General features: G+C 46.8%; 2 protein-coding genes across 19 annotated transcripts; one reads left to right on the plus strand and one right to left on the minus strand.

Annotated features, from left to right (window-relative positions):
- Positions 1 to 476: 476 nt before the first annotated feature.
- On the minus strand, positions 477 to 23,007 carry TMEM176B (transmembrane protein 176B). 12 transcript variants are annotated; one of them, XM_047850225.1, is made up of 10 exons: positions 22,806 to 23,007; positions 18,324 to 18,468; positions 8,064 to 8,224; positions 5,252 to 5,320; positions 4,877 to 5,082; positions 3,038 to 3,148; positions 2,623 to 2,679; positions 2,170 to 2,400; positions 1,148 to 1,267; positions 477 to 811 (listed from the first exon to the last, which is right to left on the minus strand). In XM_047850225.1, the coding sequence occupies exons 2-10, from the start codon at positions 18,383 to 18,385 to the stop codon at positions 719 to 721; spliced, it is 1,110 nt and encodes a 369-aa protein (XP_047706181.1). In that variant the 5' UTR covers positions 18,386 to 18,468; positions 22,806 to 23,007; the 3' UTR covers positions 477 to 718. The 12 variants fall into 12 exon arrangements, with proteins under 12 accessions (XP_047706181.1, XP_047706180.1, XP_047706182.1 ...); XM_047850224.1 differs by having other exon boundaries at positions 4,877 to 5,085; XM_047850226.1 differs by lacking the exon at positions 18,324 to 18,468 and having other exon boundaries at positions 4,877 to 5,085.
- On the plus strand, positions 8,420 to 13,052 carry TMEM176A (transmembrane protein 176A). Of its 7 annotated transcripts, none has more exons than XM_047850240.1 (7): positions 8,420 to 8,665; positions 9,575 to 9,623; positions 10,088 to 10,198; positions 11,295 to 11,351; positions 11,523 to 11,744; positions 12,283 to 12,390; positions 12,871 to 13,052. In XM_047850240.1, the coding sequence occupies exons 1-7, from the start codon at positions 8,448 to 8,450 to the stop codon at positions 12,949 to 12,951; spliced, it is 846 nt and encodes a 281-aa protein (XP_047706196.1). In that variant the 5' UTR covers positions 8,420 to 8,447; the 3' UTR covers positions 12,952 to 13,052. The 7 variants fall into 7 exon arrangements, with proteins under 7 accessions (XP_047706196.1, XP_047706195.1, XP_047706192.1 ...); XM_047850236.1 differs by having other exon boundaries at positions 8,515 to 8,665; positions 9,422 to 9,623; XM_047850237.1 differs by having other exon boundaries at positions 8,518 to 8,665; positions 9,422 to 9,623; positions 12,755 to 13,052.
- Positions 23,008 to 23,352: the final 345 nt, after the last annotated feature.

The following is a 23,352-nucleotide window of genomic DNA, read 5'->3' on the forward strand; positions in this document are numbered from 1 at the left end:
ACCAAAACATTTAGTTCTGTGTTTCTTGTGCATTTTCTAGACGGGTCACAAGACCTTGTTGATAAGATTGCTAGCAAAACACAATTCCCATGTTTGTTTCTATCTGACTCGGGGTAGAAAAAGGGAGGTAGCATTACTGCCAACACCTGCAGACCACAGTCTTCAGGAATTAACTCTCTCAGCCTTGACAAGGCTTTCGTATGCCCTTGAAAGTGGGGGAATGGGAGGGGGAACCACCGGGTTGGCTTGAGTCAACAGGGAACGTTGCTCGACCCGGTCTCAGCCTGGCGCCGGGGCCTGGCCCCCCACAGGGGATATAGAGCAGAACATAATTAAATTTAGTCTTAGTGGGACTTTGTTTCCATGTCACAAACTGGCCCTCATTTAATTCAATATGTATCAACACAGAGTAAGTCGCTTCACAGCACACTGTGTGCATAAACAAAGGGAGACCACATCTTTTCTGGGCAAAATGATGTTTCCTGTTGTTTCTGTTTAATTAGCTCTGGAGAAAATGCGACAACACCTGTTCAATGACTTGAGGCCACTGCGATGGGAACAGTGGGAAGAGGAGGAGGGCCGGGACAGTGGCCAAAAGAGAGGCAAGTGTGAAGGGCAGGTCAGCAAGGAGTCCTGGGGAGTGGGTGCTGTCCTCCCCAGTAGCGCTGGGCTACTCCCATCAGGGACATGTGGGAGCCCAGGCAGGGTCTTTGGCGGCTCACAGGATGATGGCATCCATGGTCTTCTCCTTGGAGGGGGAGGGAGGCGCTGAATTCTCTCCCAGTAGCTTCTTCTCTGTTCCTTCCTCATCCTGAAAAAACCAGGGAGAAGTCAATAATTGTGGGAGAAAAGACAGGACCTTGTTAGCTTCATAGAACTTGAAATTGGGAAAAAGAGGAGGGGAAGGAAAAGATACAGAGGAGGGTGAGCTAGCCAGAGATCTGGGACAGAAAAGGGCAAAGGAGGGCCTGGAGAGGCAGAGGGCAGAGGCCAACCCAGACACGGTGCTGGCACATGCTCCTCGCACAGCAAAGGGCTCAGCCATGTTCCAGAAAGCAGCTGAGCCATGCTCCCTGATGACCCTCCATGTTCCCAGAGCTTCACCAAATAGACCCATTCTTTCCCCAGTGCATCCTCGAAAACTCACCAGGGGCTGAGAGCTCCGGCCACACAAGCTTCGAAGACCCACGCTCAGGGAAGCCAAAGATACAATGACCTGCAGGACACAGACAGCCAGGAGCAGAGCACGAATTCCTAGGAACAAGTTCTAGAGATGAAGGAAGAAAAAGAGATAGTCAGGAGTCTGCTCCTCTGATTCTGCTCTTACAACCATCTTATCAACCCAGCCAGGTATCAGACTCTGTCCAACCAACTACTTCCCACAAAAACGGAGTGCATTTTCCAACTACTGGGCAGCGACAGCTCTACGCCATAGTGGTCTGCAATGTGACCTTACCACACCTTATGAAGAGGCAGGTCTATTTCTCCACCCCTCGAATCCGGAACAGCCTATAATTGTTTTGAACAATAAAATACAGTGGAGGGTGACACTATGCCTGGCAGTTTCCATTTCCTGCCTCTTGAAATATGCACAGTGAGATACTTCCTGTTGGAACCTAGTTGCCATGCCATGAGAAGCCCAAGCCCAAGCCGCATGCAGGAGCCATTGTAGGCTCTCTGGTTGATGGCCTCAGCTGGGCTCCCAGCCATGTGAGAGCCATCTTGGAGATCCAGCCCAAATGAGCTCTCAGACAACTTCACCCCCAACTGACATCCGACTACAACTGCATGAAAAAAACCCAAGTGAAGACTGCCTGAGTCCAGCCAACCCACAGAATGTAAAAAGTAATAGCAAGTTAGTTTTAAGCCACAACATGTTGGGTGTTGTGTTATACAACAATAGATAACTGGGACAGGGGCACACCAGGAAAGCTAGAAGGGTGTTCCATGATGTCCTCTCTTCAGTGTCTCCTCTTTGCTCCTCATTCCCTTTGATTCAGGGAATTCTTATGCCATGAGGGTCTGAAATATGTCTCCAGCTAAGTTAAAACCTCCTGAACCACAGACCTAGGTCCATGCTCAAAAAGCCTACATCTTTGCCCTCCGGTGCCCTAGCTCCTTGGGAATAGAGCCTTGTGATGAATCTCTGGAAGACCAGACTCTTCTCACCATCAGTATTTGCATGTAGGTTTTACATCTATCCTCTGTCCAATGTGACTTGTGATTTCTTTGCCATGTCTCTTGGTACCCAGTGGTTGTGGCAGCAGGTTCTGGGTAATCACACACATAGTCGATGTCATAGAAGCCATCACTTTGCCAGGTTAAGCTATTCACACAAAGGACAACAGCAGCCATGGCTGTGGCAACACCAGCCAGCATGAGCAGACCTAATATGCAGCCCTAAAAGGGAGAAGTGCAGGGGCTCAGACCCTCCTTATTAAGGATAGAGCCATAAGGTCCTGGCTCCAAACTTGTCTCTTTTTCTTCACTTCCTGGCCCAGAAATCCCTCCCCATCCCCCCAGTAGCAAAGATCCCAAGGTATCAGGGACCAAAGGGAAGAAGACCGAAAACTAGGGCAGAAAAACAGACATAGGAGGGGGCAGAGGACACCCAAGACTCACTGAAAGTTTTCCCCGGTGCTTCTCATAGACAATGGCCCCAGCTCCTGCTACAATAGCCTGGAAAGACAAGACACAGGAAAAGGCCTCCAGTTTACCCTCCTGAAATGACCCCTCATTTATTCCCAGGACTGCTGATTTGAAGCAGGATCCGAAGGACTGACAAAGAAAGTAAGGATATGGACACTTGTGATGGGCTCCATTACAGCTGCCCCATCCTTCCCAGCCTGGCCTTAGGGAGGGAAGTAGAGAGTAAAAGGGTTTTGCTTGTCCCTTAAGGCACCTTCCTCATGGCAAAGGGCATTTGGATCTGGGTGTTTGGTTTCTTCCCCAAATCCCTGACCCAGATCCAAAGGAACTTTCTCCTCACCCATAACCACTTGCCTCCCACTGAGCTTACAGCCCCTTCCTTACTCACCACAGACCCTGCCCAGAAGGCGCAGCCTGAAGCACACAGCTCTATCCAGGGCCCTAAGCACAGCAACACTCCAAGGGCACAGCTCACAGCCCCCAGCAATATCTGGGTCACCTGAAAGACAAGGTGAAAAGCCAGGTCCCTTTCCACCAGTCCACAGGCCCCAGGAATGGCCACCCAGCTCCTACCTAGCTGTCTTTCCTCTCCTTTTCCTGTCTTGACCTCTCTGCAGCTCTGATTCTAGAAGGTTCTGGCCCCTTTACATCCATGAACCAGCAAGCATATCATGGCTCTTCACCATCCCTCTGATGTGAATTCTTATCATTACTTTTTCCTAAATATCACACTTTGTCATCCTACCTGATGATTCTCACTTTTTTCTCCTCATTGTCCCTTGGGAATCCCATCATCCCATCCAAGAGGGATGAAAGGACTCCCTTCAAGGGAAAAAAAGAGTTGTGTTGGCTGACAGCTTTCAGTGGTCAGCATTTTCAGGGTCCCCTCATCTTTCAAGCCATGGGCACACTCTTTGGGGATGGCCAACTGGCCACTGGTGAAGCAGGGCAGTGGTATGAGGGCCACTTTCATCCCACGTGGCATCCGATAATGGGCAGTCCTTGCTCTGGAGCCCCGTACTGGGCTGGCAGAGACCTTATCGGGACTGCATCATGCCCTGGTGGCTCCCTTTGCCAATCTTGCTCCCTCCTTTTTCATTTCATAGCTGTCACACTGTGACATTGCACATTGAACTCTTGACTCAGCACCTGCTTCCTGGAGACCCAACAGTCTCTTGGACGTCAACACCTACACATCCCGGCAGCATTTCAGATCTGTCATGTCCAAGTTCCACACCTCACTTGCACTCCCAGTGTCTTATTCCCCTGACTTCCAGGACCTCACTTCCCTGGTCACCCACACTCCAAACCTCAGCATGTTCTTGGATTCCTTTCCTCCTTTTTACCCCAAGCCCACCCACTCCCAAGTAACAGAGACATCATTTACAGATAATGTCAACTCCTCTGTTTCCTTGTCATTTCTACTGTGACCCAGGCAGGTGCAGACCCTCCACCCTTCTTATCTGGACAATTCCCAGCTGTGAGGCAGCCCAGAGCCCAGGTTCCTGCTCAGAAGCCACCCACAGCCTTCCCACCACTGATGCTGATTCAGGACAACTTCTCACCTTGTCACTCAAGGCTCTCAGCAATAGGGTCCTAGGCTGCATTTCCAGTCTGATCTGCCAGAAACCTCATTCTCTTTACTCTGACGGGACTTGCCTGATGCATACTCTCTTCTCCTTCCTTGTTCCTGCCATTCTCCTGACGTGGGATTTTTTTTTCTTCCATCTTTCACCTCTGTCTATATGTACTCTTCCTCCATTCAAGGTCTGGCTCAGATGCCAACTCCTGCAGGTCAATTCCCAAGGATCTCACCTGCTTTACCTTTAATTCTAGTTATGCGTGTAGTGACCTGATCTCCTCTGATGGATGTTGAGCACTTTTAGGTTACAGCCTAGGGACTCTCTCTGTAATTCTCCCCGAAGTGCTTATGATATTGCCTCACATCTGCAGGCCCTCAGTTCACATGGGTTCCATTCAACTGAGCTAACAGCCCCCAGGGATTCTTCCACCTATCCCCCACCTCCAGCTGGGACAGCCCGTGCTGTATGTACCAAAGAAGAGGCCCATAATTCTTTTCCATCTAAGTGTGTGGGAAACCTGCTAAAACTTTCTTTTCCCAAAAAAGATGGGATACAATTAGTAAGTTCTCATGAGGAGTCAAACCACTTTTTTTCCATCCTATGGAAGGAGAGTTACCATCCTCTGCAGTACCTGCCACTCTTACCCCCAGTGCCAGCTGCCCATAGCTCATCCTGGCCTTGAAAGGGCTAGTGTCCAGAGGATGAGAAAAAAGCTCCTTCAGGGAGGCCCCAGCTTTGAACAATTGTGCCAAAGCTGATTCCTGGTAGATGTGGATGCTGATGTGAGTGGGCTGGGACAGCGTAGAGGCCACATCGACTCCATTCACAGTCACATTTTGGGTCATCCTTCCTGCTGGGAAGATGTACAGAAGTGAGGTCTGGGAACCAAGTAAGATAAAAAGGAATATGTCACCTGAGTGAAAGGAGAGAAAACGGTCCCTTGTCAACATCCAAAGGGTCTTTCCAGAGCAAGTATCAATGTCACCGTGGCCTTAATCTGGGATGCAAATCCAAATCACCTCTAGAGTTCTTCACCACGTATATTCTTGGGTCTCTCCCCAGAATTGTCTGATATGGTTTGTCTGGGTCTTGGGTTGGACAAAGAAAGGAATCTGAATTATTTACTTAGTATACATATTTACACATGACACTTCCATATGGTGAAAAAATTCAAAAGATATAAAAGGGTATACTTTTAAAACCCTCCCTCTCTTGCTCTCCCACCACCAAGTTGCCTTCTAGTCAGAAACTAATATTACCATTTTCCTCTATATCCTACAATGACATTTTTTGCACACAAAAACATATAAAAATATTCTCTTCCCCCTTTGTCCACAAATGGCAGGATACTACATACACTGTCTGCACAATGATTTGTTCACAGAACTGTATTCAAAAATGATCCTTTCTCACTCATTTGTCCAGCTGCAAAGTATTCTGTTGTAGGAACGCATCATGAATTTTAAGCAGTCTTCTATTGGTAGACATTTATTTTCTCTTGCAAACAATAATTGTCTCTTACAAACCAGTGAATAATTGGTTACAAACAATTGGCAGGTAAATGGGATAAGCATTTGTCACTTGAATAGATACTGCCCTCTATGGAGCTACCCCATGAAATTCACACTTAGGAGCAAGATGGAAGAAGGTCCACTGCCCCTCTCCATGACCAGAGGAAGGTGTCAGCAAATCTTTAAGTCTTTTTCGAATGCATATCAGGAAAATTACATTTCATTTTAGATTTTAATTAGTTTTATGTAATATACTGCCCCCTTCCAGTGTATATCTCAGCGACATTGGACAAATTCATACATTTGTACAACCCCAACTACAATCAAGACAGAGAACATTTCTATGTTGCAAAAGGTTCTGCAATGTTCCCTGCCCAGTAAGCCCCCCAACCCCTGGCCTGAGGCAACCACTGATCTGCTTTCTGTGACTATTCCAGTATAATTTCAATCCATAATTCTCTTATTATGAATGATATTGGTCATTGTTTCCTATGTCTAAGAGCCATTTTTTTCTCTTCTTCTGTGAGCTCTCTGTTCATATCCTATGTCCTTCTCATTTTTACTGTTTTGTTTTGTGTAGGAGTTCTTTGCGTATTCAAAAAATTGCCATCTGTGATATGATTTCCAAATATTTCTTTACAATTTCACGTTTAAATGTCAATCCATCTGGGATTTATCTTGTAAGTTGGAATGTATGGGTCCAAGTTGTTGTGGGTTTTTTTTTCCCCAGATGGTTAACTTCTGAAGGATAAGGTCTGTTTGAAGAATATATTATCTTTGTCCTACTGATTCAAAATGTTCCCTTGAGCAAAAACGAAATTCTCATTGGAATTCAGGGCTATTCTAGTCTTTATACTCCACCATTGGTGTTTCTGATGAGTCGGGTACCATTGCCACAATTTTGATTATGAGTATAGGGTTTATGGAGTGCCTGGGTGGCTCAGTCAGTTGAGTGTCTGACTCTTGATTTCGGCTCAGGTCATGATCCCAGGGTCATGGGATGGAGCCCTGTGGGCTCCGTGCTGATCATGGAGATTGCTTGAGATTCTTTCTCTCTCTCCCTCTGCCCCCTTCCCTGCTCCTCTCCCTTCTCTCTCCAAAAAAAAATTTAAAAATTTTTAATGAGTATGGAGTAAATTTATTTTAAAAAATTAAATGAGGAGCACCTGGGTGGCTCAGTCGGTTAAGTGTCCGACTTCAGCTCAGGTCATGATCTCACAGTTTGTGGGTGCGAGCCCCACATCAGGCTGTATGCTGAACGCTTGCTCAGAGCCTGGAGCCTGCTTCAGATTCTGTGTCTCCTTCTCTCTCTGCCCCTCCTCCACTCGTGCTCTTTCCCACTCTGTCTCTCAAAAAATAAATAAATGTAAAAAATTTTTAATTAAATGAATATGGAGTAAATCTTTAAAGAGTATGGAGTAAAAATGAGGATATTTAATTGAGTTATTTCATAACCCTTCGTGTTATTTTTTTCTTTCATGGCCATTTTTGCTAGGTTACTTCTCCATATGCACTTTGGAATCAACTTGCCCACCTCCAAAAGCAACCCTCCATAGTAATTCTAATGGGCATCCTACTTCAGCATCAATGATGGAAATCATAATCATATCAGTAACAATTCTAACAACAACAATGATGGCAATCCTAAAGTCTTCCTTTTGTATTCTATGTTCTTTTCAGAGCAGTGCCATACTTGCACCTACCTGTTCTTTTTGGAGGTAAAAAGGACAGGTGTTTGACAGTTCTGCAGACACACAAGGAGGTTCAGACTTATTGATAGACATACATAAGGACGTCCGGCTGGATTCCAGCCAGATCTCCCCTGGGGTCCCAGGAGCCAGCATCACGGAACAGCCCTCTCTGAGCCTCCTGGGAACCACCACTTCCCCCAACACATTACAATCCCAGCTCAGCTGAGCCCCCTGCTCTACCTCTGGACCAGGCCAATCCCATGAGAACTCCCCTCCCACACCACCAGACCCCTGCTACATCAGGGCCCTCCACTTTCCAGCTTCACTCTGAAGGACTTCTCACCACCAAACCACCTGAGTCTCAGCCACTGCACTGGCAATGAAGGTAGGGTGAGGCCTGGTGAGGTGATAGAGAGCCAGGCTGCTGCAACCAGTACATGTCCCTCCCTTCCCCAGGTCACATTCTGTCTAGGGCATCCCGCCACCCCCAAGCAGGTCCTATAGGAACTGGGAATGGGGGCAAGCAGCATCCTGTGAGGTAGGATGGGGGCTTTGGGAACTGGCTTTGGAGACTCTGCAAGAGAAATATGTCCTGTGGTGAGAGTCTCCAGGGAAGGGGCCCTGCTCACCTGCTGTCCTCTGGGAGCCCCTGCCAGGGGGTAGGAAGAAGAAGAGCAGAAGCCAGGGGTAGAGGGAGGAGGGCCTGACCTTCAGCACCGCAACTTCCCAGAAAAAGGCTGAGGCAAAGGGGCCCCTCTGGGGGGGGTCCAGTCTTGAGTAGATAACCAGGCTGGTGAGGGGTGGAGGAAAGAGACTGTGTGTATGGGAGTGCACACACATACACATACACACACACACACACTCACAGCACTGGCAGATCTGTGTTCAGAAAGCACCTGCCCAGGTGGCCATGGGGGAGAGGAAAGCTTCCCAGGGTTTCCCTGGGCTGATCACCTCTATGGACTCCCAGTCCACCCACCTTGCCCCCATGCTCTCCAAGCTGGAGCCCAAGGATGTACTGGCAGCTGGAAACCCCCCACACAGGGGCCCTTCTGCCTGGGTTGTCTTCCAGAGAGGCTGCGGCTAAAATTCAGCCTGCCCCTCCTCCACCCTGCCCCTCTGGTGTTCTATCAACCTCTTCCTCCATCCGCCTGGTGCCCAGCTCCAGCTCAGCCCTCCCTGTTGGCACACTCCCTGCCGTCCCCCATCCGGAAACCCAAAGAGAGAGCAGGTGAGGCAAGCCCACAGCCAGGCAACCCTTTCCCAGGACTCCTCCCCACCGGACTCCCATCCGCCCCCTCACAAGCCTCCAAAGCCTGGTCCAGAACTTGCTGAGGATGGTGGGAGGGAGGGACCAACTGCCTGTGGAGAATGGACTCCAGGAAGGTGGCAGGAGCAGAAGGCAGGTGTGTCCCTCTTTGATACCAAGCCAGTCTGGCCTTGACCTCCACCTCCACAGGCACACAACTTGGTCCTTCCTTGTGTGTGATGTGTGTGGGAGTGGGGAGTGCAGCTTGAACAGGCCGTGCAGAGCTGAATGGCTGTTGGTAGAGAGGGAGGTGTTTAGGGGCTGAGGGGGGTCCCCGGGCCCTCTGTGGAGCACCTGCGGCAACAGAAGTTCACCTGGAAGCCGGTCACTTGGGTTCTTCCCAGGAGCCCAAGGGCTCCGGGTGGGGACCGCGATGGCACATGCAGGTTGGGAAAAGAGTCTGGAGAGGTGAGGAATACAGGGCACTGCTTGGTCCAGACCTCAAGGCCGTGGGAGGATGGGGGGACAGCAGGTCGAGGGTGAAGGGAGAGGCTCCAGCAGGCTCAGCATTTGCCACAGCACCAGGAGAGTTAGGCTGTCCTGACAGGACACCTCTCAAGAAAGGGCCAGGGATGTAGCTCTGTGATCAGGGACCTCCACCAATCCCAAAGGCCAGTGAAATCTTTGGAAACATTCTGCCAATGCTCTCCCTGACACTCCCTTCCTCCTCCCTCCCAGAAAGATGTCCACGGGCATGGGGACAGTAGACAGTGATGAGGTGGCTCCTGGAGCCCTGCAGCCCACCCACATTGATGTGCACATCCACCAGGAGTCAGCTCTGGCCAAACTCCTGATAAGTGGATGCTCCTTGCTTTGTTCCCCCATCTCCAGCGACCTCTCCCAGACCAGGAGCAGGAGCCGGATACTGGTGGCCTCCTGGGTGAGTAGGGGCCCAGAGGGGTGCCCATGTTCCCCACATCAGGAAAAGAAGAACTTTCTTTTGCTGTGCACACTCCTTACCAGCCTCTCTGAATCAGATGCTGAGCCAATTTTATCTTATTAGAAATCAAGATCTCCTGTGCTCCATTTCTGACTTTTTTATGTACTTACTGGCCTTCTCCATAAAAGCTGTAGGCAGAGTGGGCTTTGGGCTAACAGGGTGCAGGAGAGACATGGCCATTTAAAGTCCCACCTGGTGGAGCCCTGAGCCATCCTCTCCCCTCCTCCAGACCCAGCGTGGGCTGGCTCTCCCTCTTCTCTTCTCCCTTCTCCATTTCTCTTCCATGGGGGGTTCCAACTGTTTATACCTGGAATCCTCAAAGCTGCCTGACACTTGGGGGCAGAGGGTTGCTCCTGGGCCCAGGCATCTGGGAATCAGCTCTTAGTTCTTCTCTTTTCCTCCAGGTGGTACAGATCGTGCTGGGGGTGTTGAGTGGGGTTCTAGGGAGTTTCCTGTACATCTTCTACTCTTCCCCCTTGTGCAACTCAGGAGCTGCCATCTGGACAGGGGCTGTGGTGAGTGCGGCAGGGGGATGGTTGACAGGCCAAGAAGGGGCAGATTCACCTCCTATCAGAGGTGATAAACCACCACCATCAGCACCAGCACCATCATCCATGGTACTATAAAATGTCAGCAATCAAAAAGTCCCTCAGTTATTATAGGCTGAGAATGCAGATGAAAAAACAGCCAAGGACAGTGGTGGTCTGTCCAAAGTCGACCGGCCAGCTATCTTGGTTTCCTGCCCCGGCCTTCTCCCACCAGGTGGGCACTTCACCCCAATTCAACAAACATCAACCAAAGCTCTAGGACATAGCTGATTTCCAGACACTTGCATTGAGATGAGGAGGAAGAACATACTAGAGAGTGTATACTCTACAAGATAAAGTCAACTCTTCATCATTTCCTCGTGCCCTGTGCGGGCCCTGTACACAGTGGGAATCCAATAGGGGTCACTGAAAGACAGTGATGAATGTCAACAGATGGGTGTGTGCAACAAGGGCTTGGGGGCAGGTCATGGTAGCACTGAGGGGCCCTTTGGCATGCCCACATTCACAGAGTAATAGCAAAACACATGCATTTATTGACAGAGGAGCCAAAAGTAATCATCCTCATCTACCCAAAGGCAAAACACTCAGATTAGTTCTAGAATTGCCAGATAGGATTTGAATCCTTCTGTCTACCATGATGTACTAGATGTCCTGTTCTATCAGCCTGGGTTGTGGGGTTGCTGAGCACCTGCTGGGACAGATGCCTGGACTAGAGACCACCCAGAGACTCATCCTGCACTCAGAGCTTCTCCAATATCCTAGGGCATCCACCATCTGGAACTTTCACAAAGCACCATTGCTTTAAAAGGAAGGTTTTGGAGAAGGGAGGGAGGGCTCTCCAATGTCCCTAAAACAGAGGATCCTGCCACCTCAAGAGTTTGATCCTGGCCCAACCATCACCATTAGCTTACTACAGATGACAAAGCTTAGCTCAAAACTTCAGGCCCACCCGCAGTGCGCCAAGGAAGGACCAGCCCATGTCTGGCTCTGTCTGATGGGGTTACTGGCAGCTGAAAGGCTTGTATCTGCTGTGTTAGCCCTGCTCTCATCCATCTCTCCCCAGGCTGTGCTGGCTGGAGCTGTTGCCTTCATTTATGAGAAACGGGGTGGCATCTACTGGGTGAGTTTGGGGAAGGGCAGGAGGGGGGACCAGGCCCAGAAGCTGGAGGCCACCCAACCAAGCCTTCTGCTCAAACACACATAGGCTACATGGGCCTACCCCTCTCTCCCCAACTGAGTTCCCAGAGACACTGAGTCTCCAAGGTCTCTCTCTGCCTCCTCTGCTCACCAGGCCTTGCTGAGGACCCTGCTCGCCCTGGCAGCTTTCTCCACAGCCATTGCTGCCATCATCATTGGGGCTGATAATTTCTATAAGGGCTACTTTGATTTTGGAGACTTTATCTGTGATGTCTCCTCGAGCACCTGGTACAGGGGCACCCCACCCCCCAGCACTCCGAGTCCAGAAGAAGTCAGAAGGCTGCACCTGTGTCTCTCCTATCTGAACATGCTGAAGGTAGGGTGGCAAGAGGGAGGGGTGCAGCTGGCAGTGGGCAGGAAAGACCAAGATGGAACACAAGAGTAAGGCTGTGTTACCTGTTCCGCACCTAGCTTGACTAGTGTCACCACCAATGTGGCATTAAACAAACTAGAAATAGTTCCTGGGATTGTGGGTGTTATAGATTTGTGGAAAATACAAACACTGAAATAATAATAAATGAATTAACCTTGTGAGTGTGCAAAGTACTGCAAAGGCATTAAATGCATGTTCTCCCTTGATCCTCTCAAGCCGTGGGGCTGCTGGGACACCAAATCGTAGCCCGAGCCCTTCACTGTCGGAACAAGGACACTGAGGTCTGATGAGAGGGGTTTCTGGCTGCTCTCTGCGTGCTGGACTCGTTTACCCCCCATGCACAGCTCCTTCCTCAGCCCCTCAAGAAGCTACAGACTTGAGGATGAAGGGGTAGAGAGAGACCCTAGGTTGGAAATGCATGACAGCACAGAGCACAGATGGCAGCACTTTGGTGGTGACAGATTTGGTCCTCTGTCCCCAGGTCCTGTTCATAAGTTTTCAGGCCATGCTCTTGGGGGTTTGGGCTCTGCTGCTTCTGGCATCTCTGGTCCCCGTGTGTCTGTACTGCTGGAAAAGTCTCCGATGTAAGGTGAGTCCCTAAAGTATGCTTCTGTGTTTGGGTGGAGAGACTGTCCAGAGGAGACAGAGATGGAAAGCCCATGGCTTGGGGAGGAGAAAAGAACCCTTACAGCGAGTCCCAAGGGGCATCATGCCTGTCTTTCTACACCATTGGTGGCCCAATTCAGAGAGCCTCACTCCTTGATCAAGTGGTCTCCACGATAAGGACCCCAGGAAGGCAGGGAAGTCCACATCCATGGTGAGATTCTAGGGATCTTTGCGTCAGTTACCAGGAGGCTAGTGTTGGATCTGGTTGGCTCCAGAACTAAGCTGCCCTGGAGGAAAGGATTTGCACCTTCTCTCCCTGGGCTATCTTGCCCCTCTGCCTCCCTTAGGAAACAGACCAGAAGAAACTGCTTCATGTGAGTGAAATCTAGCCTTGCTTTTCCTGAGTGTTCAAGCCTTGACTCTTTCTGAACTGCATGTTCCTGCCTCTGGCTCCTGGGAGAAGGACAAGACTGGGGAAAAGAGATTCTGCAGCAGCTCCAGCTATCCTGCCTCCACTGCCGTGCCCACTGCCTTGCCCCACTGATCGTGACAGAAGCTCTTCTGGCTGACTCACCTTCACCATCCCGCTCTGCTTCCCATCCCTCCTGAGCAGTGATGCTAATAAATATCCTACTGTTGCTCCCAGCTTCTTGCACAATTCTTCCAGGGAATTTCTCTTGGCTGGGAGAGGTGGAGGAGAATGAGCTGATGCAAACCTAAGATGCTCCTCCCTCTCCCAACCTTCCATCTGGGTCTGGAGTCAGTGGCCATGAAAGTAGCCTCTCTTTGAGGATGGTTCTGGAACTGTACATCCAAGTGCCTGTGTACAAAGGATGAGGCAAGCGGGGGCTCTGAGCCCTGCTCCCTATGATTCAGATTTAACAGAGTGAATGATGGGCAAACTGAGAATTAGTTTTGTTTTTTGGGGGAGGGAGGGGTTGTTGTTTTTTGGTTTTTTGGCTGTTTGGAAAAAGTGAGAAACAGAAGATGTTATCATTTTAGAAATTATTTTCTTTTAGGGCGCCTGGGTGGTGCAGTCGGTTAAGCATCCGACTTCAGCCAGGTCACGATCTCGCGGTCCGTGAGTTCGAGCCCCGCGTCGGGCTCTGGGCTGATGGCTCAGAGCCTGGAGCCTGTTTCCGATTCTGTGTCTCCCTCTCTCTCTGCCCCTCCCCCGTTCATGCTCTGTCTCTCTCTGTCCCAAAAATAAATAAACGTTGAAAAAAAAAAAAAGAAATTATTTTCTTTTAAAGATAGTTGAGGAAATAGAAACCCTGAATAGTTTCCCCATGAAAAAAATACCTAGAACTTTTGGAAACTATATGAATCATATATTTTTAAATTCATGGCTAACTTGAATAGGCTACAATAGAAGTAGGAGCATGAATTCAGAGAACTGAGTCTTGATATTATGATCTGCCTGTCTGGGACTTCTATGAGCACCCACACATTCAGTGTTGCCTTGGAAGGATCCATAGAACTTGGCACGAGGTTGTACTCATGGCTGTACTTATTACAGCAAAAGGGTCCACAGCAGTATCAACCAGGGACAAAGGTATATCAGGTAAACTCGGGAGGAGTCTGGGTTCAGGCTTCCGATATCCTCCTACCAGTAAGGGAGGGACAATAACACAGTTCAAAGGTGGGGGAAGGATAATCAAGTATCCCCCAAACTTGGAAGGCACTTTGAGACTGGAAAATGAAGGAGGCATTCCATAGCATTTACACAGAGTTTTATTCAGGCTAACATACTCGCAGGGGGTCCACGACAGCTGCAAAGTTACTCTCCACAAAGTCCAGACCTCAGTCCACAGATTCTGTCATGAGACCAAAGGGTTCACATGCACCTCAGATGGTTTATATGCTCCTAATCGACAGATACCCTTTTATTAGGTCTTGAGGCACCACCCGGGCATCAGGAAAGGGAAAAACTATGTTATCTCTACCAGATGTATGGGGGGCCAAAACAAGCCTCCTCCATCCCGACATTGGCTGGCATTTCTGATCTAGCAAACATGAACAAGATGGGGGACCAAAGATGGAGTCACTATTATCAGCACTCCTACAAACACATATGCAGTGTTTCTGCTCAGAGAAGCCCACTGAAGTCTCAGAGCCCAGGGTTTTTACTGGAGGCTGTTCACGTAGACAGTCTCTCCACTTGCACAATGACCACAGTTCAAGGCTCTCAGAAGAAAAGCAGGTGTCCACCTCAAATCACATTGTACAGTCCAAGAAAGTTGATACAATGCAATTCAGTGCTTCCAGCACACAAAACAACCTTATCAGTATAAGAACATTCCAAAAACCAAATTCGGAGAAGGCAGCCCAGAGCTAGTCCTTCGAACAGGGCCTTGCAAGGAGCAGCCTCTATGTTAATGTTTCCTGCTCACTGCTGTAGAGGCATCTATCAAACTCTGTAACCCAAAACTGCAATTCATAACCATGCTAAAGGCAGCCATCAAATCCTAGAGTCACTTAAATTGGGGAGTCAAAGTGAAGAATCCTGTATATAAATGTGCAATTTCAGGGAACAACTAGGGGGGAAATCCACCCTATCAAAGTATGTGACGAGCAAACTCTTGGTGAAAGAAGTGACTGGAGATCATGAAAGCAAATCTACTCTAATATAGACATGGGGCTTGAATTCCTACTGCTTGGGTGATCTGAGACCCTGAGAAAAGAATTCAAAGTCCTCAAGATGGTAGTGACCTTAGACCCCTGTCAGAAACCAATTGCAAATTCTGTCAGGAGAAATTCACCTACATTCTTGGACCTCTAAGAATTCCTAAAAACACTGTTTCATGGAGAGAGAAAGAAAGAAAGAAAGAAAGAAAGAAGAAAGAGAGGAAGAGAAAAGAAAAGAAAAAAGAAACTGAAATTCAGCATAAATTTACAAACATCAAATCAGGAACACAAATCCTTCAGTCATTGCTATTTTCTTATCTAAAAATAGCATGCTTAATATGTTTAAAGAAATTTTAAAAAAAGAATTAAAGTATTGGCAAAAATAAGAGCTTGGCAAAAATTATTAGATTTTTTAACCCCAAAGACAACCTCTAGAAATGAAAATTATAGTCATTAGAATAAAAACCCTAGTAAACAAATTAGACATAGCTGCAGAGAGAAATACTAAGCTAGAAGATAGGTCTAAAGGATTTATCTGAAATGCAGCTCAGACAGAAAAAAAGAAATGGAAAATAGAGAACTACTTAAGAGATATTTAGATTTGATGTATGGACAGAATTCCAAGAGGAAGAAATAGAGAGAAAGAAAGAGAAAAGTAAATAGAGAGAAAATCAGACATAAAGGCTGAGGAATTTTCTGAATTAAGAAAACACAAGAGGGACACCTAGGTGGCTCAGTCACTAAAGCATCCAACTTCTGCTCAGGTCATGATCTCACAGTTTGTGAGTTCAAGCCCTGTGTCAGACTCTGTGCTGACAGCTCAGAGCCTGGAGCCTGCTTCGGATTCTGTGTCTCCCTGTCTCTCTGCCCCTCCCCCGACTCGCGCTCTGTTTCTCTCTCAAAAATAAAAACATTAAAAAAATTTTTAAACAATTACACATTTTATATATAATACAAATATTTTGTTATATAAGAATTAAATTGCTCTGGCTCTGTTAAAATCAGACTTTAAGGCAGAGAGCATTCTACAGAAGAAAAGGCCACTATGGTCAATTCAGCAGAACTTGTTCCTTCTCCCATTTTACTCATTCTCTCCCAGAAGCAGGAACCTGTACTTCCAGCTGGAAGAGCTGTCTATAACGAGGAGGGTACCATCCACAGGCTGGAGACGGTGCAAAGGAAGACCCAAGGAGCCTGTGCCTTCCACGGCATGATTGCGTGTGCCAAACCAGCCTTGGATTGCTTACCTTTTAATATCTGTCTAAGAAAAAAATTATTTCCTTACTGATTAAAAAAAAGAGAAAATAACTTCTTAAAGAAACCATTTACAATAACAAGGAAACTGTAAGTTACCTAAGATCAAATCTATATATTCAAGACATTAATAAAATTAATGGAAACTGTTTATGAATACCTAAATAAATATAAATTCATACACCATGTCAACAGAAGGGAGGACTCTGTTCTGTAAAGATGGCATCTTGCTCCAAATTGACTCATTAATTCAATGAAATTCCAATCAAAAATTCAACAGCCTTTCTTAGTTCTTGCTTAGCCAATTCTCAAATTGATACAGATCAAAAGACCAAGAACAGGGACGTATGGTGGCTCAGTTGGTTAAGTGTCTGACTGTTGGTTTCAGCTAGGTCATGATCTCACAGTTCATGAGATAGAGCCCTGAGTTGGGTGCTGCGCTGAGCATAGAGCCTGCTTGGGATTCTCTCTTTCCCTCTCTCTCTATCCCTCCCCTGCTCGTGCATGTGTGGAAGTGCACGTGCTCCGTCTCAAAATAAATAAATAAGCTTAAAAAAAAAAAGACCAAGATGAGCAGACAATCTCAGTGTCCCATAAAACTCAAATAAGGAGTTGGACCAGGGGCGCCTGGGTGGCTCAGTTGGTTAAGCATCTGATTTTGCTCAGGTCATGATCTCATGGTTTGTGAGTTGGAGCCCCACATCGAGCTCTGTGCTGACAGCTCAGAGCCTGGAGCCTGCTTTGAATTCTGTGTGTGTGTGTCCCTCTCTCTGCCCCTCCCTCTCCCTCTCTCTCAAAACTAAATAAGCATTTAAAAAAAAAGGGGGGGTGGGGAGTTGGACCAGGTAGGCATTCAGACCAGATAGCTCCCTGGCTGGCAGAGTCAAACCAGAGACAACAGGGAGAATAATGCAGGAATGGACAAGTTTTGGGTCAGAAGTAAGAAGACCTGAGCACAAATCCCAGCACTGCCACTTACTAGCTCCTCAACATTGAGTCAGTTACAATTACCTCCTGAGCAATATAGTCTTTTCACTTTTAAAATGAGGACAATTGCAGGGCACCTGGGTGGCTCAGTTAAGCGTCCAACTTCAGCTCAGGTCATGATCTCACGGTTTGTGAGTTTGAACCCCACGTCAGGCTTTGTGCTGACAGCTTGCTCAGAGCCTGGAGCCTGCTCCAGATTCTGTCTCCCATTCTCTCTGCCCCTCCTCTGCTTGCACTCTGTCTCTGTCTCTCTCAAAACTAAATAAACATTAAATTTTTTTTAATGGGGACAACTGGGGGCACGTGGGTGGCTCAGTCGGTTGAGGGTCTGACTTCGGCTCAGGTCATGATCTCATAGTTTTGTGAGTTTGAGCCCCGCATCTAGCTCACTGCTGTCAGTGCAGAGCCTGCTTCATATCTTCTGTCCTGCCCCTCTCTCTGCCCCTTCCCCGCTTGCGGTCTCTCTGTCTCTCTCAAAAATAACTAAATCTTTAAAAATTAAAAAATAAACTAAAACACAGGCAATTGTACCTAAAATCCATGGTTAATGTAAGGATTGAGTGACAAATATAAATATAACACTGTCTAAAAAATTGGACATCCCACAGTACAAATTTGTCGAAGCAATGTGGATTACTGGAGACAAAATTGGGGAGAACAGAAAGTACTCACCAATCCCCAAATCCTCTCTCCTCCTTCCCTCAAAGGAGGTAAAATAATATCCCCAAATGGAAATACTATCCCCTCCTTTGAACTTCTAGATTTGCATTAGGGAGACCAGAGCTAAGCCATCAGTGGACCTGAACTATGCAGGCACAGTAGAAGGTGTGGTCTGCTGTGCCTAGAAATAGCAATGGGGTGCCCTTCCTCAGAGATTAGTATTGTTCTCCAGTTTTCATTTTTCCTTTATTCCTTATAATAGGCCCCCTGGGTGTTAACTGGGCACATAACTTCTCAGAATGAAGACTAGATTTCTCAATCTCTTTTCCAGCAAAGTATGATCAAGTCACTCAATTCTAGGCAATGAGATTTAGGAGAAAGTAGTACGTGCAGTTCCCTGCAGCACCCGTGGAGGGGTTGTGTCCTCTTCCCACTGTGCCGTCTTTCATGATGTTTGGAATGCAGGTGTGATAGCTGGGTCCAGAGCAAGCCTTCTTAGACCAGAAGGTGATTTGGGACTGGAGTCCATTCACTGGAGAACAACAGGACAGAAAAAGTGTAACCCATAGTACAACATACTCAATCCTGGGCTGCTCGCCTAAGTGTTTATGTGAGAAAGAAACTTGGGTTATTTTACATATTCTGTCACTTACAGCCAGATGTTACTCTAATTAATACAATTCCCCTCAAAAGAGTGAGAGCTAAGCCTGTCTAGTCAGCATATCGTGGATAAAATCCTTCATCTAAAGAATGAGTATGTTGGGCACCTGGGTGGCTCAGTAGTTCAACATCCAACTTTTGATTTGGACTCAAGTCATAATCTGACCACAGTTCATGAATTCGAGCCCTGTGTCAGACAGGCTCTGTTCGAACAAAGCAGAGCCTGCTTCTGATTCTCTGTCTCACTCTCTCTGTCCCTCCCCCCACCTTTCAAAATAAATAAATAAACATAAAAAAAAAAAAAGACTGAGTATCTCCCAGAGCAGAAGCTGGAAAGCACAACTTGATTATAGCTAATTGAAAGCTGATTATATATCTTTTTTTTTAAGTTTATTTATTTTGAGAGAGAGAGACAGACAGAGCACAAGTGGGGAAAGAACAGAAAGAGACAGGGAGAGAGAGAATTCCAAGCAGGCTCCATGCTGTCACCACAGAGCTCATGAACTGTGAGATCACGACCTGAGCTGAGATCAAGAGTCTGACAATTAACCGACTGAGGCACCCAGGTGCCCTGGTTATATATATTTAAAGAAGCATTGTTTGGGCCTACATGGATAACATGAGTCATAGAAGAAAAGTGGGGTATGATCAACCAGCATCAGACCAAAGACTGAAATGGTCAGGTTCTTATTTGACTTGAATTGTCTGGATCCTGTGCATGTCCCCTTAGTATCCTACCACCTGGGTATGCCGAGGACGGTCCTATCACCCCCTAAAGAAGGGCTCTGCTTTGCTCTGTCCAAGCCCAGTGAGTGGGAGGTGAGCTATGGTGACCCACTGACCATATTCCTTCTGGCCCATAATACAGCCCTGGCAGCAGCCTCAGATCTGGTGACTTCTACATTTCCCTAGACTTGCTCCTAACTCTGTACCGACTTCTGTCAGAAAGGGTTCCCATGACTTGCTGGAGGGCAATCCAGTCTCTGATCTTCACGCAGGGATGGCTGTCTTGACCATTCCTGACACACCCAGCTTCGTACTTGCCCCTCAGTACTTCAAAATAAAAGAATGTGTTATTTATACCTACATATCTCAAAACTAAAAAGGAAAGCAGGGAGATGGATAAGAGGAAAACCAGGGTAGGGGAATCAGGAATGGGGAGGGGGAAAGTGTGTCTACAGAGAATTGCATAGAGGTCTGCAGTAGTGGTCATAGTTTCTTCTTAACCTAGGTGGTAGACGCATTATGATTATGATTACAAAAATTGCACATAAACATTTTCTTCCCCCTTCTGTTTGAATGATATAATCACAATAAAAAGTACACATCAAGACTTCCTTTGCTTGAGTTAATTTCAAAACAATATGAAATAATGACTAGTGCAAAAGTCATTCATCAAATCTATTGATGTAAAACCTATCAGCAAAAATTGAATGGACCTTTGTTCTTCAGGATGCCCAACTCGGAAAAGTATCAAAACCTGTAGGAACAATGAGAGACAGCTGCCTGCTCAAGAGTGATGAGTCCTTAGGAATGATGGGGGTGACAGGCCAACTGTGGTCCCAAAAAAACCACTCTTTTTGTCAGGGTCCATGCAAAAAATGGACAGCACACTCGAAGTGGATCATTTGAGAAGTGTTTGATAAAGGGGCTATGTACAAGGGTGCCAGCAAACTGTAGGGAACTGTATGTGATCATGCCCTACTGGGGTCCTTAACCTAGGGGGATCAGGGAGGGTATCATTACTTCTCGGCCCAAAAGATGAGGAAAGGAAGCAATTGCTGTGTTTCAGCCAGACACCGAGAAAGTTGACAGAGATGGTGCTTGATTTGAGCTGTCCCCTTCCAAGAGACACACAGCCAGCCTGAGATGAACTTTCAGGGAGGAATCCTGGCAAGTAAATACCCAAAGTACCTCTCTCTGATCTCTTGCTAGTGTTTCCTATTGGCCAAACCCAGTGGGAAGTCATAGAACACGAGAGCTTACTGATGTGATCAATATGAGACTCTCCTTTGGGGCACACAGAAGGCTAGAGAAAGGTGGAAAGACTATCTGGAGAGGTAAATGAAAGCTATCCAGAAGAATGACTTTTGCTTGTGTGAATAAATATGGTTGAAAACTTCTCAAATTTGGTGAAAGCCATAAACCTCAAGATTCGGGGAGCTCAGTGAACCCTACACAGAACAAACTCCAAGAAGCAAGCACAGACATATCAGGATCAAACTGCTAAAAACTAAAGAAAGACAAAGGAAAAATCTTGAAAACAACCCAACAAAAGTGACCCATTACCTACCAAGAAGAGTGATCCAAATTTCTGTGGTTTCTCATCAGAAACCATGATGGCCAGAGGAAGTGGCACAATATTTTTTGTAATTGTTGAGTACAGGCACAATGTGGAACAGAAACTGTGACTAAACAAGGTGTAGTGCAAGGGAGTCTTGGGGGTGATGGTGCTATTCTTTATCCTGATCATGGTGTTGATTACATGAATCTATGCATGCATTAAAACTCACAGAACTGTTCACAGGGGGAAAAAAGTCAGTTTTACTATAATAATAATGAGATAAATTTGAGGTAATTTGCCTATCTCTATCTCAAAGTCTCAGAGTCATTTCCAGATGTATATCCTCATTTTCCCCATCAAAACCGATACTTCAAGGGGCGTCTGGGTGGCTTAGTTGGTTGAGCATCTGACTCTTGATCTTGGATCATGTCCGATCTCATAGTTTGTGAGTTTGACCCTGCACTGGGCTCTGTACTGACAGTGCAGAGCCTGCTTGGGAGTTTCTCTCTCTCCCTCTCTTCCCCTCCCCTGCTTGTGCTCGCTCTCTCTCTCTCTCTCTCTCTCTCAAAATTAAAATAAAATAATAAAATAAAATAAAATAAAATAATAAAATAAAATAATAAAATAAAATAAAATAAAAACCAAATACCTCAAAACTAATCTTAGCTGTATTTTCAAATAAACAAATTGCTTTTGGGTTTTTTCTTTTAATTTTTTTTAACGTTTATTTATTTTTGAGACAGAGAGAGACAGAGCATGAACAGGGGAGGGGCAGAGAGAGAGGGAGACACAGAATCTGAAACAGGCTCCAGGCTCTGAGCCATCAGCACAGAGCCCGATGCGGGGCTGGAACTCACCGACCGTGAGATCATGACCTGAGCCGAAGTCGGACGCTTAACCGACCGAGCCACCCAGGCGCCCCGAGTTTTGTTTTGTTTTGTTTTAAACAAAAAGCAGGGATGACGTGACTTCTGATTTCCTGCAGAAGAGAAATCCAAAGATCCCGGGACTCTGTGAGGCTGTTGGGGCAGAAGAGGGGGGAGTGGGGGGAGGGCTGAGGAAGAGCCGTGGAGGTGACTTGTAAATGGGCCAGGTTTTTCTCAGAGACTCAGATCTGCCAGAGGCAATAAACAAAGGAGGTTGCCAGATTCTGACAGTAAAAGACTTCTGTGCAGAAGGGCAAACTGAGTTGACATTCGTTTATCTGAATAAAGAATGGAAAGAATTTACATCCAGCCAAGCCATAAAAGGACTGATTCAGAAACACTATGGAAGAGAAATTCATACCATCTTTAGCTTGAGGAAGAAAGCAATTCACCAGGGCCTTTATTTCAACTTTGCAGTTGGTTCTTATGACGGTATGCTTTTCAAACTTAATGACTGAGTTCAAAAACAAAACTAAAACAAGATTCAATTTAAATTCAAATCCCCGAAACAGAAATCCCCCTTACAAGCCACACAGATGTGATTAACCTCGCCACCTAGTGGCTACTAAAAGTTTTGTTCAGAAGAAACTAGAAGAGTAAAAAGTAACTTTTTTTCACACAATTCTTTGAAAACTAGGAATGCACTTTTGAACAAATATCTACTAATATCTCCATGTGGCAGGCACTGTGGGTAGTGGAAGTGAAACTAAACAGGTTGGACAGTCCCCTGCCTTGCCCAACCCTGGTGACACTGAGGAATAAGATCCAATAAATCATGACATTTTCCCCCTCCTCTATCAGGCATGTCCTTACGCCACCTGCTCCTCCTGAGCCAATTGGTCAGAATCATGTTATTACATTCCCAATACTCCAGATATAGAGGGGGAGGGGTGCTTCCTACTGCTCTACTGTCTCCAGCCAGTTTTTTCCCTGTCCCACCTCATCTGCTCCAGGGACACAATTCAGGAGCCAGATATCCCAGTTCTGAGTTGGACTCACCCTGTCACAGCCCACCCCGCCTGAGCATCCATGGAGATGTTAGCTCAGTCCTGCCCCAAGTGGCACACAGGTCGGCTCATTGAGAAGACCTTCCACACTCATAAGAATGGTGGGGGAGCAGCCTTCTGGAAAGCTCTTCTTGGAAAATTGGGATCCATGGTAGAAGAACCCCAGGAGTGGTCTCTCTCCTCCACCCAACCCAGCCAAGTCTTAGGTGTCAAAGGAATCTGTCTACCCCACAGTGGAAGCATTGTGACCCAGGCCCCAGAACAGAACGTCCTGGGAACACAGCTCCAAGCCCCCACAGTCTGGTCACCTTCAGCACGAAAGACAAGAAGGGTTTCTGAAACAGGACATAAAAAGCATTAGCCATGTAGAGGAAAAACTGAAAATCCAACTACATTAAAATTAGAAACTTCTGACCCTCAAAAAATAAATGAAGAAAACAAAAAGATTAGCCATATAGTGTGATAAAATATTTATCAATACATATAATTAACAAAGGTCCAGTATCCAGAATGTGTTCAGTTGAACCATATGAAACCAC

This window comes from Prionailurus viverrinus, chromosome A2 (genome assembly GCF_022837055.1).
Source record: "Prionailurus viverrinus isolate Anna chromosome A2, UM_Priviv_1.0, whole genome shotgun sequence".
Lineage (NCBI taxonomy): Eukaryota > Metazoa > Chordata > Mammalia > Carnivora > Felidae > Prionailurus > Prionailurus viverrinus.

Excerpts from the sequence above, each read along its gene's own strand:
- TMEM176A (XM_047850240.1), top strand. The coding sequence starts at position 8,448 with ATGTACTGGCAGCTGGAAACCCCCCACACAGGGGCCCTTCTGCCTGGG. Across the intron at positions 8,666-9,574 it reads GAAACCCAAAGAGAGAGCAG|CGACCTCTCCCAGACCAGGA; the intron begins GTGAGGCAAGCC and ends CCCCATCTCCAG. Across the intron at positions 11,352-11,522 it reads AACGGGGTGGCATCTACTGG|GCCTTGCTGAGGACCCTGCT; the intron begins GTGAGTTTGGGG and ends TCTGCTCACCAG.
- TMEM176B (XM_047850224.1), bottom strand. The coding sequence starts at position 18,385 with ATGAAAGACGGCACAGTGGGAAGAGGACACAACCCCTCCACGGGTGCT. Across the intron at positions 8,225-18,323 it reads GGTGCTGCAGGGAACTGCAC|CCTGGTTATCTACTCAAGAC; the intron begins GTACTACTTTCT and ends ACCCCTCACCAG. Across the intron at positions 5,321-8,063 it reads GGGCTCCCAGAGGACAGCAG|ACCCAGACAAACCATATCAG; the intron begins GTGAGCAGGGCC and ends GTCCAACCCAAG.